The sequence below is a fragment of the Spermophilus citellus genome (genome assembly GCF_964194105.1).
Source record: "Spermophilus citellus genome assembly, chromosome: 13".
In the NCBI taxonomy this organism is placed as follows: Eukaryota; Metazoa; Chordata; class Mammalia; order Rodentia; family Sciuridae; genus Spermophilus; species Spermophilus citellus.
In genome coordinates, this window is record NC_138193.1 from 14008006 (window position 1) to 14029422 (window position 21417).

The window sequence follows — 21417 nt, forward strand, 5'->3', positions numbered from 1 at the left end:
CTGTGCTCCCAAAGTTTTCAAGCCACTTGGCATCCAGAATCAATACCAGTACCATGGCAGGGCTGTACCATGCCACAGCCTGCACCATTCAGCTGCCCTTATTCTTATATATTGGGATCTACCCACCCTAGAGAGGCTGCTGTTCTCTGTCCTGGATTCTGCTTTGGCTCTCCTAGCTGAAGTCAAAAGGGGAACATGAGAAGACTAAAGGCAGAAAATAGCGAGTGAGTTTCACAGTATTCTGGTATTACCTACAGGGCTTGCACATCTTACCCTGAAGTGAAACTCTTGCAGTCCTAGAGCTCCTAGTGATGTTGGGGTTGCTGGTCCAAGATGGGAAAGATGTGTTTTCCATTTCCTGCAGGCTTTGTTTTAAGCCAAATGGAAGGCTTTCTGACCCTTTCATTATTTCCCAGGGCAGAGGCTGTAAGCCTTTGGTGAAATTTAATTACATCCTCCACCAAATCCAATTATGACCTACACCCATGAAATCCCATTATAAATTTATTTTGCTTCATTAGAGATACATCAAGACAGGTCCTCTCCTAATCCTTTCTGGCAGATCTCCTAAAGAATGTTACTCAGAGGCTTTGCACATATTGTTCATCACCCTGCAGTGCACATAAGCAAAAATGCAAATGACCTACTGTTAACTTACTTAATGACCAAGCAGGGGCACCTTCTTGCTGCCTGGTCAGAGTGCTTGTGTTGTAGACTTGTGTCTCAGAGCTGCTGATATCAAGTATGTGTGCTTCCTGTCTGGAAGCTTGGCAGAGGTGCTACTAAGCCTGACGTCCTGAAAGCAAAGAGTATTTCTCCAAGCAAGTGAGCGCTGGGTCATTCTAGTGCCAGATATAACAGGCAGCCATGAGAACAAAACCTCTTGTTCTTTTTCCATGTTTTAAACTCCAGATCTTTGACTCAGCCAAGATGTAGTGTTAGGACAGGCCTTGATGCAGGGGCTGAGGAGGCCAGCCTTCCTTGCTGGTCTGAGCTGTGCTACTGCAGCAGGCCCATAGAAGCTATCAAGTAGTAGTGGAGTGTTAGCCATTGATCTTTTGTAGTTTCATTTAAACTTAAAGGGGAGGGGGGAAAAGACCAAATTGTTATCAGATTTTCTATTTAAAAAAAAAGCAGATTATATAGGGATCTTAAAACCCTGATGGTATTTTCCTAAAGATATTCAGAGAATGAACAATCAATCATCATCAGATACATTTTTTTTCCTTATTTGCAATGTTTACAATGAGAAAATTCTAACAAATTTCAAGAGAAAGTTGGGAGACTAGTATAACAATGCAACAAAAAGTTGGGAGTCTAGTACAATCAAAATCTGGGCCCACCTGTTTTCATCATAGGTCAACAGTGTTGTCATATTAAAATTTCTACTTTCTTACCATCTGTGCACGAGTGTAAGTGTGAGTGTGGGTGTGGGTGTGTGGGTATGTGCATGTGCATGCACACACAAAGCCATTTAGAAGTATATTGTAGACATCAAGACACTTCATCCCTAACAATTTTAACATTTGTGTTCTAAAATTAAGGGCCTTTTCTTATAAAACATCATCACACTTAAAAAATAAACAGTAATTCCATATCATCTAATAAATTCATCAGACATGACAAATCATCAACAGCATGAAAAAGAAAGTGCCAAATGGACAAAGAGAACAACTGGAACTAGAGGAAGAAAAGCAGCTGCACGAATCACTACCTGTAGAGATGTGTGATGCTATTGAACAAGAACAGCCTGCTATGGAAAACGGCATTCAGAGAATCCTAAAATGCCTTGCAAATTAGAAGCACACAATTGCAAAACAGACACAGACAAAAACAAAATCTAATCTGAGGGTTAAAGGACCAATTTGAGAAAAGTTCCCGATTTGAAGACCAGGAAGAACAAGGGAAAAGGAGTGAAAGGGCAAGAGATATGAATGATGGGTCCGGTAGATCTGTGACATTCACGAGAGAGGGAGCCAAGAATATAGCCAGGCAGGCAAAACCAGAGATCTAAATAAAGAGTTTCCCAGATCTGAAGACAGGCACAAGCCTCAGGCATGGTGGAACCCACTGGAAAAGATCGGAGCCTTCAAAGAGCCTGGAGAATTTTACAACATCTAGTAAGGACAAAGAAGGGCCCCAAGCCTCAGGACAAGACATGTTAGATCACTTACTTAAAAGTGAGAGTCAGATTGACCTCAGGCCTCCCAGCAGCAGTACCAAGGATGCATCAGCCCTTCTCAGCTCTAATGTACCCTGGGGATCTTGTTCAAGTTCAGATTTTGGGGTGGGGAACTGTGCGTTGCCAACAAGCACCTCAGTGATGCCCATGACTACTGGCCTATGGACCACACTTTGGAGGCAAGGGTCTGGAGTAACATTTAGAGTCCTGAGGGAAGTTATATCAAATGCAAAATTTCATAGCTGGTTGAATTACCAATGAAATATTGCCGCAGTCTTGGCTGGGCACAGAATCACGAGCCACCACACAGCTTTGTAGATTCAAACAGCAATTCTTTATTCCCGAACTCACACCGGCCTCCACACACGCTCTGGGGCAATCCCAGTTCTGCTGCCCCCAATTCACCTACTACACAAGGCTTTTTTCCCAAAATGCTCTCTGAATCTCACGAGAGCTCAACGGGAGCTCAGGTAGCAGGAACGCCCTACTTCCAGCAGCAATAATCCTCAACATCCAACTTCCCTAAAACCCAAGGTCTTAAACTGGGAACGCCCTAAACCCAAGGACCGGGCTATACTTCCTCAAACTGCAGGATACACCCTAATCCTGGATCCACCCTCGTCCTTGAGTAGGGTCATCTTTCTCAAACACACGTGCAAGGTCACAGCAAATTTAACATGGGGTACGCTGGCAAGGAAATCGATGCGTCATTCCTACTTGGTAATGGCCCTCAGCAAAATATGAGGCAAAATAAAGACAGATTTTCAAATGCTCAAGAAGTTTACCTGCCATGAATTTGCTGAAAAAATATTACTTGTGAATGAATTGCAGAAAAGCAGAAAAGGAAACAAGAATTTATATATTTATTTGAAATTGTTGTATTTTCTTTAACATATGTAATTGTACATATTAATCGACTTCAGTATGATATTTCAATATATGCATACAGCATGCACTGATTAAATCCAGTTTCCCGTTATCCATCCACCTTCCCAACCTCTAGTGATCACTTTTCTACATTCCTATCACCTTTTTTTTTTTTTTTAGCTTCTATGTATGAGACAAAATACGTACCTTTACCTTTCTGTGTCTGGCTTATTTCATTGAATATAATGCTCTTTAGTCCCATCCATTTTGTTACAAATGATAGTTTTCATCTTCTTTAATGATGAAAATTATTCCTGTGTATGTGTGTGTGTGTGTGTGTGTGTGTGTGTGTGTGCTTGCACGCTCGCATACACAATCCATTTATCCACTGATGGGCACATAGACTGATTCCATATTTTAGTTATTAACAGTGCAGCCATAAGTATGGGTGTACAGTTATGTTTTTGGTATGCTGATTTCATGTCCTTTGGATATATACCCAGAAGAGGGACATTGGATCATATGGTAGATACATTCTTAAACTTTTAAAGAACCTTCATACTGTTCTCTGTAGTGGGTGATCTATTTTACATCCTCACCAACAGTGTGAGAGCGTTCTTTTTTCTCCACATCCATATATTTTTTAAATTTTTTGATAGCAGCCATTCTAGCTGAGTGAGATGGTATCCCACGGCAGTTTTGATTTGCATTCCTGGAGGCTCATGATATTGAGCATTTTTCATGTATTTGCTGGCCATTTTTATTTCTTCCTTTGAGAAGTGTTTATTCAGATGTTTTGTCCATTTTTAATCATGGCTATTACTCCTTGTTCTGATGAATAGAAATTATTTTCTCTGGCTCTATAGGTTGTTTCTACACTTCGTTGGCTGTTATTTTCGCTGTACAGAAGGTATCTAATTTGACGTAATCCCATTTCTCTATTTTTCCTTTTGATTCCTCTGCTTTTAGGGTTACATTAAAAAAATATCATTGCCTATACCAATGTCTTGAAGTCTTTCCCCTATGTTTTCATATAGTAGTTTTAGGATTTGCAGTTAGGTTTTTGATCCATTTTGAGTTGATTTTTATACAGAGTGAGAGATGGGGGTCAAATTATTTCTGTAGATGATATGATTCTATACATAGAAAAAAAAACTAAAGGCTTCACCAGAAGATTATTAGAATTAATAAATAAATTCAGCAAAGCTGCAGTACATACAAAAATAAGTAGCATTTGATACACTAATAACGAGATTGCTGAGAAAGAAATCTTGAAAGCAATTTCATTCACAATATGAAAATTCCAAAACACTGATGAAAGAAAATGAAGAAGAAACACACAGAAAAGAAAAATCTTCCCACATTCATGGATTAGCAAAATTAATATTGTTAAAATGTCCATGCTATTCAAAAAAATTCACAGACTCAGTGAAATCTGCATCAAAATATCAATACAGTTTTTCACAGAACTAGAAAAAAAAACAATGCTTCAATTCATATGGAAGCCCAACCCAAGGTGAACAAAAGTGCAAAGGTGAAGGCCTCACAGCACCTGATGAGGTCTGTACATCCACAGAGCACAGCAGCTAAAGCAGCATGGGAATAGGATAAAAATGACACACAGGCCCTAGAACAGCATAGAGATACCAAAATAACCCCCACGTCTTCAGCCAACCGATCCTCAGCAAAGGTGGCCAAACCAGACCCTGGAGAAGGGACAGTCTCTTTGATAAATGGTGCTGGGAAAACTGGACATCCATGTGCAGAAGGAATGAAGAATTTAAGAGACAATATACTTTATGGAGCTGACCCAAGAAGAGTCTGCATAAAGAAACACCTGGATGGTGGGCACAGGGCAGCAGAAAACTGTTAGTCCAAATTAGACCCGGAAGGCTCAGAGGTCAGGAGCATGGCCTGAGAAGGAAGTGGTTTCCATTCAGCACTTAGCATGATTAGGAAACAGGAAGATGGTGGTGGGGTGATGGAAAAAAATGCATGTCTCTTCTTGAAATAAAAGAAAGAAAAGCCCACCAGGACTCCAGAAAAAACAGAAGCTCTCAAAAACAGCTGCTCCACCGTGTAACCCAGCTGTCCCCCTCCTTGGTCTATACGCAAAGGACTTAAAAACAGCATACTACAATGACACAGCCACATCAATGTTCACTAAACTGGAACCAACCTATATGCCCTTCAATAAATAAAGAAACTGTGGTGTGTATACTCAATGGAATGTTACTTAGCAATAAAAGAGAATAAAATTATGGCATTGCAGGTAAATGGATGGAGTTAGAGAATATTATGCTAAGCAAAGTAAACCAGTCCCCAAAAACCAAAGGCCAAATGATTTCTCTGATTGCTCATCCATAATGGGGTGGGGGAGCATGGGATGAATGGGACAAAAGGGAGGTGGGAAGGGGATATGGGGTAGGAAAGATGGTGGAATGAGACAGACATTTATCACCCTAGGTACATGTATGATTGCACGAATGTTGTGACCTTACTTTGGATACAACTAGAAGTCAAAAATTGTGCTCCGTTTGTGTACAATGAATCGAATAGCACTGTCATGTATAACTGATTAGAACAAATAAATAAATTTTAAAAACCCAACTGCTCCAACCACAGAGCAAACTAAAACAGGGTGCAAGAATCTTGACCCTCTGCTGCTTCTAGGAGAACACCTACTGAAAACTGGAAGGGGTGCTGGAGGCAAGGGGTTGGCCAGGACACTTTTTACTTGTGACCCACCATTTAATTTGGTTTTGAATTTTTAAAATCAGTGGATTTGAAGCCATTAAAACATAGCTTCTTTCTTAATATGAAGTAGGGGAGGGAGAAGGAATGAAGAGTAACAAAGAAGAGAAATCCTGTCCCAGAGGACAAAGTGATGCAACACACACCTACACCACACACACACCACACAACACAACCCACACACACCACACAACACACACATACACACCACATACCACACAAGACACACACACCACACACCACACACAACACACAACACACAACACACCCACACACCACACACACACACACACACACACACACACACTTGTCTTCCAGTCTAAACACTCCACCACTGGGGAGTGCCAAAGTCCTCCCCTGACAAGCAGGACACTGGCACCTGGAATGAGCCCCAGGACCAGTCTGGTCATGGCAATAAATGAGGCAGGACCTTGAGCTGGAGGACTCGGGTTCCCTCTGCATCAGGAAGGGCCCGCACAGCAGTTCTGAGAGAACATTCTCCGCAGCCCTCTGGCTGCAGATGAGCCTCAGTGATCAGCAGGTGGAGATGTTGAGATGCCAGAGGGAAGACACGCAGGTGCCTGGGACAACAGAGGGGAATGAAGGTCAGGGCACCCAGACGCCTGGCCAGGGAGCCTGCTCAGCTCCTCAGGGCGGAGCTTCAGAGGGCCATGGGGCTGGGGGACAGCTCTGCACCCTGGAAGATCAGCAACCTCCCTCGTCCCCAGGCCTTCTGGAGGCCCAAGGACCTGCCTAAGCCATCAGAGCCAGAGAAGAGTTCAAGGGACCTTCCCTGGGACCTGGGTGGGAAGTGACACACTGAAGTACCTGTAGTGATAGCGGAAAAAAATTAGGCGGAGGCCAGAGGTATGTGAAATGAGGCTCAAGGGCAGACAGAGCCCTGGTTGGTGATGGGGTTGATGCAGGGTAGGGAGGGGGACAGGGCAGCCACAAGCAGTAGGGACTGAGGTCTAGCTATCCGAGAGCGGCAGTGCCCAGCCAGGGCAGAGGCATTGCAAACGCCGGAAGAGGGGGCTTGAAAATCTGTTTGGGGGAGAGAATTGATTGAAAGCATTTCTAAAATGTGAACATTCAATTTGGGAATTTGGGTGGACTTTGGGATTGTCTTTAAAAAGCTGACCAAGGTGGTTTGAGCAGACATTCTGTTTTTCTGAATCCATTGACCCCTATGCAGAGCTGACACTAAGTTTTTTCAAAACCAGATGTGGCTGCATCTAAATTTTTTTTTTTTTTTAAAGAGAGAGAGTGAGAGAGAGAGAATCTTTTTAATATTTATTTTTTAGTTCTCGGCGGACACAACATCTTTGTTGGTATGTGGTGCTGAGGATCGAACCCGGGCCGCACGCATGCCAGGCGAGCGCCTACCGCTTGAGCCACACCCCCAGCCCTTGCATCTAAATAGTTAAAGCTCCCTTCAGGGCCTCCATGTGTGAGCTTTCGGGGAAAAGGAAACCTTCTGAATCTGGGCCACTTGTTTATCTTTACTTCTCCTAACTTCTCAGAGCGATGCCTTCCTTTTCTGTACAAATTCTGAGTTTGGCCACGAGATTAAACGAGATTGCATTGCTGTGCAAACCTGCAAACATGAGTTCTTGACAAAAATGCATTAATTGTGTGTTTTAATTCTGATGCTCATCTAAGCAGAAATAGTCTAAAAGGGGGTTTTCTTTGGGATAAGAGCCTTGTAACCAGGACCTCGGAGGGGCTTTCAGCCTTGGTCTTTGTACAGATGTCCCCCTTTATCCAAGGGGCTGCCTTCCAAGACCCCCAGCCGGTGCCTGAACCACGCGCAGTGCTAATCCTGGGTATACTGCTTGTTCTCCTACGTACACACCTATGAGAAAGCTTCATTTATATGTTAGGCCCAGTAACAGCAATAATAATAACTAAAAATAATAAAATGATAGAAATACTTTAATAGAAGTTATTTAATTGGAACTGTTTATTACTAGAATTTTCCATCTGATGTTTTTAGACCATAGCTCACCACGGGGAACTGAAGCTTGGGGAGTGAGACTGTGGATAAGGGGGACTATGTATCTATAAGCTGTTGGCACCAAATAACATCACCTCGATCACCTGGAGCCAATGAGGGGGGAAATGTAGATTTTGTAGAACCATAAAAAAGTGGGCCCAGTGAAGGGCACTGGATGGTAGGATGTGCTGCTGGAGGGCGGATGGCAAGGACGCCGAGAGGAGTGGTGGAGGGGGTCCTGTCCCCAGCACAGAGGCAGCACCACCCCAGGGACCCACGAAGAGCAGGCTGGGCCTGGTGTGGGGTGGCCTGCCATCCGCTATTAGGACTGTTAATCTGAATCTCACTTGGTTTGTAGTTTCACTTGTATTTAATTTCATAGTTTATAGTTGAACAAGAGTTATAAACACAAGGTGTTTATATCTGGGTTTGTATTTGAACATGTTTAAGTAACATTAATTTGAAACAACTTCAGTCAACACGGGGGAGGGTTTTCCTCCTTGGGGAGGGCTTTCTGAGTTACTCAAGTTGCAGAAAACTTCATAGGATTTATTTTTTAATGTGTTCCTCATTGCCATTTATTTATTTTGTTGTAGATTTAAAATTTTAGTTACTTTTTATTTTTTCTAATAATTTTTTTTTAAGTGCTCTAGGAACATCTATTCCAACTGCCCTGAGCAGTTAGATGGTGTTGTGATGGTGGCCAGGGCGTGGGAGTCAGGAGGGGACCGACACTTCAAGCACCCCAGGGAACTTGCTGGAAGTGAGGGAGAGTGGGGAGGGAAGGAGCAGGGGGGAGAGGGGGGTAGGGTGGGGGCTGGGAAACCACCTGCGCACATCAGTCTTGGGAGTTCAGTGGGGACCTGTGGTCAGTGTGTAACGTCCCAGTAACATGGATAAAACCACCAGAACACCTGTGGTCCTCCATGGCCCTCCATGGTGACCCCAGTCAAGCTCGATGGCCCATCTGTCCTTCAGGCCCAAGCTTCTTTTCAGAGGTCAATTCCACTGAACTGACCCTGGAGTGCTTTTTGGATCTGTGTCTCAGAGTAGATGCTGCAAGCCCTGGGGAAAGACAGGGCTTCAGGGAAGACCTTGGGGTCATTTCAGAGATTTCTGGTGCCAACTGTGTAGGCAGCTGGGTGAGTGCCACACATTTTCCATTTCTTTGGTGGGAGGTTGGAGGGTAGCTGTGCTCTGGAGCAGCCCCTGTGCTGGGCTCGGGCCATTCATCAGGGTAGGCGATGGCAAGGGGCAGGGCTGGGGCCAGGGCTCACTCCAGGCTTCTCTTAGCGGCTGTATGGGACCTTGGAAGAGGCCCACACCAGGGCCACCAAATCACTTGCCTCCTGGGCTAGGCAGGGCCCTAGATTATTGTCGCAGTCCTGGGAGGCTCAGGGAACAGAGAGTACCTGAACAAACAGAAGGTCCTCACCCCCTCCAGCTCCTCCAGCAGCTGCCTTGAGGGAAATGGGTTCAGATTCCCAGAATTTCCATTTTTCCAAGAGAAGGCGAGTACACTATTTTTAATGGGAAATAACTAAGGGTCCAGGGGGAGCCTGGAGATCAAACAAAACTCATCTGTGGGGAGGGATGAGTCTTGCACCCAGTAGGTACATGCCCTTTACCGACTGCTAACTCTTCTCAGTGTTCCTACTCTGGACAACTTGGCCCTAGAAACCTGTGGAGGGTTTGGTGCCCCCTGGGGAGAGGCAAGGACCACAAGTGGGCTCACAAGTTTCCATCCTTCCTCAGGTCCAGAGCACGCATGGGGGATTGCTTCTAATAACTGGCGGTCCCCAGGCTGGACCCTCAAGGAGGCTGCAGAGGTGCTGGAGGAAGGACGTGGGGTCACCCACACTGACTAACCCTGAAGTCCCGGGCAAGGCTAGCCTCTGAGGGCAACAGCCTGCATCTGCAAGATGGGGGCATCATTGCACCTCCCAGGGTTTCAATGATTATTACCAAAAGTTTGCTCCTTGTTCCTGATGCCACTCTAATAACAAGGACATGTGACAGGGGTTTACTTGATACTTTGACTACATGCCTATGGCTTTGAAACTTATACTTTTTTTTCGTTTTCCCAAACCTCCTCTCTGATCTTCTTTTCCCTAAACTTTTCCTTCCTGATCTCCTCCCTGATCTTCTCTGATATTCTTTTCTCTAAAATTCTCCTCCCTGATCTTCTCCTCCCTAATCTTATTTTCTCCGAATCACCTCTGTAAAAGCCCCTGTTCCTGCTGATGGGCAGAATCACAGGCTTTGGGACAGGAGTTCCCTGTGTTTCTCTTTTGCTGGCAAATCAAAAAACCTTCTTTTGCCTTTTTCTCAAAACCTGTTTTCATTACTGGATTGGCATCAGTTACGGACGCAGTTTTAAGAAAAAGGCAAAGAACTTTTCTTGCTTTGCTAGCAAGGGAGAACCACAGGGTGCTCCTGCCCCAGAGGCTATGATTCTGCCCTTCCATCAGGGGGAGCAGGGGGCTTTAAAAGAGGTGACTCAAAGGCTACATTCCAGTGTTTTCTGTTGGAGTGTAATTCACTTGTTAATTTGGGAGAGTCATTTCTGAGATTTCTGGTGCCATCCCTGAATTACTTCGGTTCCTGTGGTGAGTGTGTGCTCAAGGACAGATCACTCTGCCTAGGATGGAGAAGAAAGCTGATCCTGTTTTTTCCTGAAATCAGGGAGTGAAAGATAGGGAGGGAGGGAGAGAGAGAAGAAGAGAAAGAAACGTGTCCATTTCTTTCCCCTGGCCTGTCTTGCATTGTTCCAGATACAGCAATTAAAAATATAGACACCCTAAGACATTCGTATTTCAGGTAAACAACAAATAATTTGTTAGTGTATGTCCTGTGCAATATTTGGCTGCCTAAATATTACTAGGGTGTCCTGTGTTTACTGTGGCAATCTCACTGGAGCCCCCAGGACAGGGCCGGCCTCGTGCTGTGGCTCAGGCCCTGCTCAGTTGACTGCTCTGCCCTTACTGTCTGAAATGCTCAATCATTTTTTGACAAAAGGCTCCCCATTTTAATTTTGTATGGGATCCTCAATTATGTAGCTGGCCCTGCTTCAGCCTTGGAAGCAAACTCTCCTTGTTGGACTTTTTTTGGGGGGGATACTGGGAATTGAACTCAGGGGCACTTGACCACTGAGCCACATCCCCAGCCCTGTTTTGTGTTTTATTTAGAGACAGGGTCTCACAGTTGCTTAGTGCCTTGCTTTTGCTGAGGCTGCCTTTGAACTTGTGATCTTTCTGTCTTAGCCTCCCTAGCTGCTGGGATTACAGGTGTGCACCACCGTGCCCAGCCCTTGTTGGACTTCTTAATCCAAGTCTCACTGTACCTGGCATAAATCAGGGGAATATTTAGTGTAGAAATGCTGGTTGCCTCCTAGATGTCTTGAAAAGCGACTTGACTTAAAACCACTTTTATTGGTGTTATACAGTCCGTGCTGCATGATGCATGTGACATTGATTATGAACGTGGGCTTCAGATGTCATCGTTCTGCACAGTTGCCACACTCATCGCTTCCAAATATCAGCTGCAGATGGGGCCTTCCTTATAAGAGAAGGTGGTGGCTGTTCTTGTTGCTCAGGTGGCCTCTAGTTCTCTTAAGAAAGGGCTCCATCAGGCTGAGGTTGTGGCTCAGAGGTAGAGTACTCACCTACCATGCATAAGGCATTGGGTTCAATCCTCAGCACCACATAAAAATAAATAAAGATAATGTGTCCACCTATAACTAAAAATAAATAAATAAATAAAACTTAAAAGAAAAGAAAGGGCTTCTGAGCAAATAGACCAGAAAATGAAGAGTTCAGGACCAGAAAACAATAGAAACAGCTGCAGAGGCATCCCCCACGAGAGAAAGCACATCCCAGGTCGTCTCAAGGAAATCCGGCATGCCCTAGACCCCAGACTTAGCTGAGGATGTAATCACTGCAAAAAAATTAACGTTTCATTTTAAAAAAGGACTTACTCTGAGGTTCATTTTAACTCGTGAAATCTTGACTACAACTAAAAGATCCCATGAATAAAAATGTTAGGGAGTTTCCTGGTTTTGACAATCACTTTTGTTATATAGGAGATCACTTTTGGTGGAATCTAGGTGGTGGTGGCTAGAGAGAGAATGTCTCTGTAATATTTTAATTTTGCAACTTTTGGTAAGTTTGATTATTTAAAATAGAAAGTTAACATACACACACATGTGTTTGTATGTTTGTATGTGTATATATACACACACACACACACACACACACATATACATATATACATACATATGTGTGTGTATGTGTGTGAGTGTATAACCAGTATGTTATAATGTTATATTCAGTAATAATACATCTAAAAGATAAAAACAAATGCCTCTTCATGGCAAACTCTGTCTAGATGCTCCCTGATCTATCTTTACTTCCTCCTGGTAGTTTGTCAAAGTCCTAGTCTAGAGATGGCAACCCACAAACCTCATGGTAACTGATGGTTTCAGTCATTTACCTTTCATGATGGGTCCTCGACCTCCTCTTAAAAATCATGTTGGCTTGTCTCATGACCTAAAAAAGAAGCAAGCACCCCCAGTGGGTTATGTTGTCATGTAGGCCAGGACCCAGCTGCTCTCAAACTTAGCACCTGAACTTGATTGTTATGTCATTCTAATTTTAATACTAGTTGGAGTGAGCTAATTTTCCCAGTTTAAGTTGCTTAAATCAGAAAGGTGGAAATGACCACGAGGGAGATTTTAAGGGATGGAATGTACTAAATGAGATTCTGAAAACAGGAAGTGGACTCCTCAGCTCTCAACTCTGTGGTGCCTGTCTGGGGATACAAGGAGGGACACTTGGCCCTCCCAGTGCTTAGCTTCTGGGTGGCAGGTAGACCACACACCAGCAAAGAAGTGGTGCTGGGTTCTCAGGTAGCATCAATTGCTACCAAGAAAAATGGAATGAGAGAAAACTATGGAGGATGGGAATCAGAGAAACCATTGCTCAATGCTTGGAATGAGGTTGCTTTTATGGAGGTTTTTTTAGTAGAGAGAGAAGGGTTGGAGCATTATACACCTAATAGATTAGCAGGAACAAAGAAGTGGACGTGTCAGTCCTGGCGAGAAATTAGTAAAGCTGAACTTGACTGCCATATCACGTTAATTTCAGCCCTAGTTAAAGTTCGTTCCTTTTCTTACTTTCCCCACTGTTGGCAGTGTTTGATTTTCACACTTATTTTGTATAGCAACAACCATAAAAATGTTCCTATTCTTTGATGTGTAATTCAGTGACGCGCAATCCCACAGGATCTAATGCATTACCAGAGATACCTAGTAACACTCCCTTTACTATCCTGAAATGAAATCATGGATCATAAAATCCATCTAGAGACATAATTTTCAGAATTCGAGGCAATACTTCAAAGAAATCAAAGAGAAATAATTTATAATAAAGCAAAAAGAAAAATCACGGTAAGACATTCCCGTGCCTGCCTCCATACACAGGATTACCAAGGCAACCTCAAATGCAGACCAAAGCCCAGGCCTAAGGACCCTTGGCAGCAGGGAACGTTGCAGGTTTCCATGGAAACGCGAAAGGAGAGAATGGCCAGAAACACCTGTATCTTCATGGGGAGGGGAGTTAATCCTTCCATGGCCCTGGGACTGGAGAGCCTGACAGCCTCCGTGTCACTGCGTCAGGCCCTGGGCTCTCCCTAGCCTGCTGTTTATCTGGATATATTGATGTCAAGGTTATTGGCAGTGTAAAATTGGAAAGAACCTAAGTGTCTTACTGAATGGGAAATGTTTAATTAGCATGATTTATTCAAACAAAGAACACTATATAGGTATTAAACCGCTAAGTAGAATCCTATATAGCAATGCAAACCCAAAATATCACATGATATTCTATTTAATGATAGCATATATAAAATTTTATGTAATTTCTATAAAACCATTTATACAGTGAATAAGGGAAATTCTAAAAATAATAACCAAAAGAGAACGAACTAGCACTCTATTGATTAGTTAATAAATCACCCCAAACTCAGTACTTTGAGACAACAGTTTGTTAGCGCATAGTTCTGTACACCAGCAGTTTGGGCTGGGCTTGCTCTTGGGGAGGCTGGTTGCGGGCAGCTGGGTGAAGGTAGCCTCACTTGTGTCAGTCTGTCAGTGAGTGAGCCACAGACATCTTTGACAAAAACCATGCAATATTTTAGGCCGGAATTATATCTTTAAAGCTGCTGACGGGGCGGGGGGTGGTAGAGATGGCTTAATTTGGACATTTTAATACTATTCTCTAAAGGCCTAATTAACCAGAGAATGTCAAAGGCAAAGAAGAGAACAGACTGGCCATCTGATCTGCAGAAGGCAGGCAGCTTTCAAACGACATGTCAGTGAAAGTATTCGGTTCTAGGACCAATGTTGAGGCTGAGGCAGGCAGGAGGCCGAGCTAGTTAGAAGTCAGCCGTGGGGGGAATCGGAGTGGTGGGTAAACACGAGGCATTTGCCATGGGCACTGGAGGTCCCTGGAAGGAAGGGGTCTTGCTCTTGATTCCTTCCAAGGAGTTGCTCATAGGGAAACTGCCTTATCCAGCAGCAGTATTTACAGGCGCTCTGGCTTCTCTACCTTTCTGAGCATGGCTGATGAGGACTGAACTCTGCACAGGTGGTGGCCCGGGAACTGCTGGCTCAATACACCAAACAGCACAAAGACCAACCACTCTCTGGCCTGCTCTGGAGCTGGGTGGCGTCTGTGAGTGACAAGCTGAGGACCAGGTATGTATATCACTCAGGGTGTCCTTGTCACCTGCCTTCAATATCTTATTATCCAACCTAAGTTTGCAAAATCTTGACATGCCCAACTTACTCTGGTTTGAAATTTTTTACTACCTAATGTACACAAAAGTGTGAATATGTAAATTGAATGCTCCTGCAACCTCTGACCACCATAAGAATTCAGACAATGCTGATTTTCTTCTTTCTCATCATGCACCTTCTTTCTTATACACCCACTGCTCCTAACGCATTATAGGTTTTAACCCTCAAGCCGAATTAAGTAGGTTTTTATTTCCATTTCATCAATGAGGAAACTGAGGCACGGGGGTTAAGTATTTGCTCATGGTTGCATGGCTAATGAGTGGCAGAGCTGGAATTTGACGCCACACGCAGGATACATGATTTCAGGATGCTTTTATCATTTTTATCAGTTTTTTTTTTTTTTTTGTCTTAGCATTGTCTGTAAGCTCTGAAGATAAGGCATAATATATACTATATCAGGGACTTCCTGTTTTCACTCAATATTTTGTTTCTATGGTTTATCCAAGTTGTTATATATGGCCAAGAAGTGTCATAACATCCCAAAATAGTCCATCATATGTATATACTGTAATTGGCTAATCCATTCTAATCTCCAGTATTTGCGGACCTTTAGGTGTATGCAACATTTTGATATTTTGCACAAAGTTGTTACAAAAAAATCTTGCTCATGTTTTCTGGGGAACCCACAAGAGTTTGTACAGGGCTTTCAAACATAGTTGACATGATCTAGAGTCAAAAATGCATTTCAATCATCACAACACCCAGAGCCCTCCACCCCAGACAACTGAAGCAAACTTTCCAGGAAACAGTATCGACCTGTCCTGCTACTCATGTTACTGTCTGGTGTTTTTAAATTTTACTTTTTAGAACACTGGATATCAATCTTTTAAATGGATTTCATGGCCCATCAGTGATTTGCAACCTGTTGTTTGAAAAACATTCCTCTAGGGTAGATATCACCCAGAAGTAGGCTTGCTATTGTGGAATATGCCAATCTTTAACTTTACTAGACAGTGACAAGGTATTTTTCAAAGTGGTTCTACAAGTCTACCCTCCTACCAGAAGCACACATTCTGTAGAGCCACAGCCGATCCTCCCCAACACTTGATCTTAACAGATTTCCTAAGTTTTCTCAATGCAACATAAAAAATGATCTCCTATCAGGATTTTAAATTGCATTTTCCTTATTACTTCTAAGGCATACCGAGTTTTCCCCTCTTCATTTTCCTTATGTTTTTCTTCTTTGGTGAAATGCCTCTTCATGTTTTTGCCCATTTTTTTTTTTTCTATTTTGTGTGTGTATGTCTCATCTTAATGATTCTGAGAGGTTCTTTTTTTTCTATGTCATTATAGATGCTACAACTATCTTTTCCCAATTAGTGGCTTTTCTTATACTTTCTTTGTGGTATCTTTGGATGAATGCAAATTCCTCGATTATAACAATTTAAGTTAAGATTATAAATTCTTAAATTATAATTCACCTTTTTCTTTGATATTCAACACTTTCTTTATTGTCATGAAATATGAATTTTTTTAAGGCTTGAGAGTTTCACATTTCATGTTTAATTCCTGAATTCATTGGAAAATTTTGTATATGCTTTGAGGAAGGGATCTAATTCCATTTTTTTTCTCAATTTTCGGAGTTGTTTGTTGTTCCAGTACCATTTAATAAACTAACCATCCTGTCCTAGTTATTGGCAATACTCACTTTGGCATTTGTTAAATTTCCATACATGTGGGAGTCCATTTGGGGGTTATTTTGTTCCTAGAGAGTTTGTATATTTTTGACCCAACAAACAGGTTATAATTACCCTGTCTTTATGATAAAATATCACTCCATTATTATATCTGAAATACAATTTAGAATTATGTATTTCCCTATAGGTGTACACACACACACACACACACACACACATAAATTACGTATTTAGAATTTTGTATTCCCCTATAGGTATTGATATCAGTTTGTCAAATTCCTCCAAAAGAAAACAGTAGTCTTCTATACTAAAGGCAGTGTTGTAAGACTGAATGTATATTATTATGATTGGATGTAAGGTGTCCCCCAGAAGCTCATGTGTGAGACAAAGCAAAGTTTAGAGGAGAAATGGTTGTGTTATGGGAGCCTTAACCCAATCAGTGAATGAATGCCCTGATAGGATGAACTAAGTGGTACCTGAATGTACTAGGGTGTGGCTGGAGGAGGGAATGTATCGGGGTGTGCCTTTGGGTATATATTTTGTACCTGGCAAGTGGAATATCTCTCTCTCCCTCTCTCTCTCCCTCCCTCCCTCCCTCCCTCCCTCCCCGCTCCCTTTTCTGATTATCATGTGAGCTGCTTCTCTCCACCATACCCTTCTGCCATGAGGTTCAGCCTCACCTGGAGCCCTGAGGAATTGAGACGGCTGCCTATGGATTCAGTCCCCTGAAACTGTGAGCCCCTAAACGAACTTTTCCTCCTCTACAATTGTTCTGGTCGGGACTGTTAGTCACAGCAGCAAAAAAGCCGGCTAAAACATCTATGAAGTACCCAGAGTACTCAGATTAACAAAGACAGAAAATTGATTATAGGGGCTAAGAGAGATGCATAGCCATTGCTTAATGGATCCAGGTTTCAGTTTAGAGTGACGGAGTCCTAGAAAGGAATGAAGGATCCACCAAAATGTTTAACATGACAAATGCTTCCATATGTTCATTTTACCAGTTTTGAAAACTTGCTAAAATTTTCCTTGAAATGTATTCAATCTATGGATTTGCAGAAAATTTGACATGTAAATACTTTTCTTATTTATTTTGTAAATAAAACAGATATTTTTTTCTCAAAGGTTTTAATCTTCTAAGAATCTTCTAGGGTTGTACAATTTTACCCAGACATAGTATATCCTCTGATAGATTTTTTAAAAGTATTTATCCTTTAAAAAATTTTTTTTTTCAGTTGTAGATGGACACAATACCTTTATTTTGTTTGTTTTTATGTGGTGCTGGGATCAAACCTAGTGCCTCATGCATGCTCGGCAAGTGCTCTACCACTGAGCCACAACCCCAGCCCCCTTTTGATAGATTTATCATTGTTTTGTTGTTGTTAAGAGAATTTTTTAAATTCTATTTTTGCTGTTGCAGTTGACTTTTCTTTCCTCTTCTTCTCCTTCTCCTCCTCCTCCTCCTCCTTCTTCTTTTTCTTTCTTTCTTTTTCTTTTCTCCCTCTCCCTCTCTCTCTCTCTCTCTCTCTCTCTCTCTCTCTCTCTCTCTCTCTCTCTCTCTTTTTGGTACCCTGGATTGAACCCAGGGGCGTTTAGCCACTGAGCCACATCCCCAGCCCTTTTTATTTGTTTAGTTTTTATTTTGAGATAGGGCCTTTCCAAGTTGCTAAGGCTGGCTTTGAATTTGTGATCTTCCTGCCTCAGCCTCCAGAGCTACTGGGATTATAGGCAAGTTCCACCATGACTGTCTGCAGCTGGCTTTTCTAAATAAATCTGACTGTAAAAGATTTTCTTCTAAATGTATCTATAGATTCTTTGGTTTCCCCCCCACACACACAGGCAATCATATCATGTGCAAATTATGATTTTCTATTTCTTCCTTTTCAGTTGTTTTTCTTTTATCCTTTTCACATCTTACTGCAAGGCCAGGAACTTTGGTGCAATTGGATTAGAAGTAGACACAGAAGGTGTGTGTCTAGTTCCTGGTTTAAAAAGATGAGTTTCACTGTTAAAAATGTTGGCTGGAGCTTTTGCTAGACACACTTGATATCCTAAAGAAGCTCCATTTCTTGTTTCTAACACATTTGCATTATTACTAGATGATGAATTTTTCAAATGAATTTGCATCTATCAAAATGATCCTACCTTTCTGTATTCTGTTAATTTGATAAACGACCTGTCAGTCTCCTGGTGCTGAACTACTCTGACATTCTGGGGAGATCCTTGGCTTTCTCAGGCTGGGTTATCATCTTCATGTTCCTGGGGCTTGGCTTGTTCGAAAGGGAGCGGTTTTATACTTATTGGCTCATAATTTTCCGTTCTTCAACGTCCCTGGTTTAGATTTGTGTCAAGGTTTTACTAGTCTCCTGGAGCTAGTTTGGGAGTGGTTTCTCATTCTGTGGAAGAATTCAATTATTTGAAAATGATCTGCACTTGGGGGAATATTTTAAACTATCAATTTAATTCATTTCATTATTTTAGAACTGTTTAGGCTTTTCCTCTTGTGTAAGTTTTAGTAATTGTACTTTTCTGGGAATTTATCCACTTGGTGCAAGGGTTTTCATACTATTCTGATTATCCTTTGAACTTTTGCTGGATCTGTGGCTACGTCCCCTTTGTCCTCCATAGAATTATCTCCAGTACCTTCTCCCTTCTCTGCTGCTGCTGCTGAGTATCACCAGATGAGTGTTGGTTTATAGTTACTATTATTATTATTTTTCACACCACCAACTGTTCCCTTTGTCGATCCTCTCTGTTGTACCTTGTTGTCTATTTCATCTTTTTACATCTATAAATATGTCATCTCTTTTATTCTACTTTTGGAGAGCTTACTGTGTTTCTTTTGTGTATTTTTAAAAATATATTATTTTTTATTTGGAAGCAAATAAAAAGTGATTACTCTCTCAATCCCAATGTATTGAGCTAATTTCCAGAGGATCTATTCATGAGACAATACCATAATGCAGTCCTGATTAAAAACATGGAAAATACAATAAATGTTTATATGGGACTTTTTGTAACCATCGGGGTGAAGTGAAATTTAGAAATCCGTAGTCCCTTCTCTTCTTTCTATTTAAAAAGTTGCTGCTCAGGTTTCTGTTTATTCCAACCATGGTTTATCTTAAAGCTTGAAAACACGAGTTCCCACATCCCTGGACTATTTTGCTGAAGTTTCTGTTAGCTTTATGTCTCAATTGGTTCTCGCACACTGAAGCAACTTGGTACATCTTTTTAAATATGTCTAGCCCTGAGTGGGCATTGTATAGCACCGATGGTTTTCTCTCCAACTTATTAGGTTGAAAATTTTCCAGTGTAGGAGGAGTCAAAGGACTTGCACAGTTCTCCAGCAGAGTCGGTTTCTTCCTTTCAGGAAACTTGTTCCCCAACTGGTCACAAATCATCTGCTCTTTCATTTCTTTTCCAGAGAGCAGAGAAGGGCTTGTTTCCATTATTTGGAAAGCACGACATACTCTCACACATATGCAAATCTATATTCCTAGCAAATTTTTCCAGGACAGATTTGAGATGTGCCAAAGGCAGTATTCCAATTGTAAATATTTGGAAAGTTCTAGCCCATTTATTTTTGTCTCAGTTATTAACCTCCAAAACAGTACACATGGCTCCCCCACACATCCGGGTCCTGCTCATTCTCTCCCTCTGTGCTTATCTACTTAAATCCCCACACTTTACTTACCCTGATTTTTACGTGAAGGAAGGAATTGTCATGGACACATTTCCAGCTCTCTCTGCCACTGGCCACTGCCCCACACTTGGACACAGCAGGACCCGGGCTGAAACCCCTCCAAGTGAGCAGCCCTTTGCAGAGCCACCTAGAGGCTACCCCTCATTTGAGCTGTGAGGGGATTAGTCGTTGTCCTAGAAAGACCCCATGAGACCAGGTGCTGCTTGGCACCTGAGTGGGCAGTCCCTGGCTCTGCAGACAGCGCCACTCCACCCCTGCTCATCCCAGGGAATGCAGCCTCCCTCTGTCCCCAGGGAGCCTGCCACTGTCCTCCTCACTGCTCTCACCAGCCCAGGGATCCCAAAGAGGTGGTGAGTGTTGAGCAAAGTCAAGATCCTGTCCTGCACTCCTGGGCCTTTCCATATTATGAATATTTTCAAATATTCAGCAAAGTTGAAAGGCTTTTACAATGTGTCTTTCACTGGGTGTTGGGGGGAACCTGTCACAGAGAAGCTACTGCGAGCATACTACTGTTCTTGCCAAACCACCATCACATATGCACAGTAACGTCCCCCTTGACAACAGGGACGTGCACTGAGAAACGTGGCGGCCGGCAGCCTTGCCATCGTGTGAACATCACAGGGCACTGTGTGAACCTTTTGGTAGGTCTGGACCCAGCAGTGGCCTTGGGACAGCGAGAGGCAGGAGGCCCCTGCTGGTGGGACTCGAACGTACACAGCAGCTGACTTCCCATGGTGCACCCAGACAGCCGTGAGAACGTAGGAGAGCAAGTCCGAAAGCCAGGACCAGAGGTTTCCCACCAGGATCCAGGATTGGGTACTGCACATGGTAACATGTGCTTTCAAAGGACCGGGAGGCGGCACATGTGTTTACACCAGTGTCCCCACACACGTGAGTGATGTGCTGCAGCCTTACGATGGCTGTGGTGTCACTAGGCCACAGGAATCAGCTCCACTGATGCTCAGGGACCATCAGCTAGTCAGTCTGTCATTGGCTGAATTGTCCTCATGCAGCACATGACTATCTCTCCATGCATCAGTCCCTGGCTCCTGTGTCCATTCTCCTTCTCCTTTTGATGCATTTCAAGGTAAACTGCAGGCATGGCCAGATCTCTAAATAATCCAGCAGGAACATCATTCACTCCAGTTCAACATTTGGCTGTGGTTCTCTTTGTTCTTCTGCAGAAAATTTACATGCAATGAAATATACATTTGTTCTGCCTTCACTGAATTTTGATAAATGCACACCACTCTGTAACCAACACTCCTGTTAAGGGCTAGTCCATCACTGATCACTCCAGAAAGTTCTCTCTGTACCTCTCAGTCAATGACCACCACTCCAAATGAAGTCATCACTCTGATAATTTCCCATCGCAGGTGAAATTTTCCTGTTCTAGAAGTTCACATAAGAGGAACATAGAGT

General features: G+C 42.8%; 1 protein-coding gene across 2 annotated transcripts in view; it reads left to right on the top strand.

The window, feature by feature from the left end:
- The window catches only part of ACOXL (acyl-CoA oxidase like), a gene marked incomplete at its 5' end in the record, with an annotated part of 295548 nt that overhangs the window by 178258 nt on the left and 95873 nt on the right, over positions 1 to 21417 (top strand). For both annotated transcript variants that reach the window (XM_081265193.1, XM_081265194.1), the window contains one exon: positions 14444 to 14553. In XM_081265193.1, coding sequence (XP_081121319.1) covers positions 14444 to 14553 — 110 coding nt within the window. The remainder of the gene's footprint in view (positions 1 to 14443; positions 14554 to 21417) is intronic.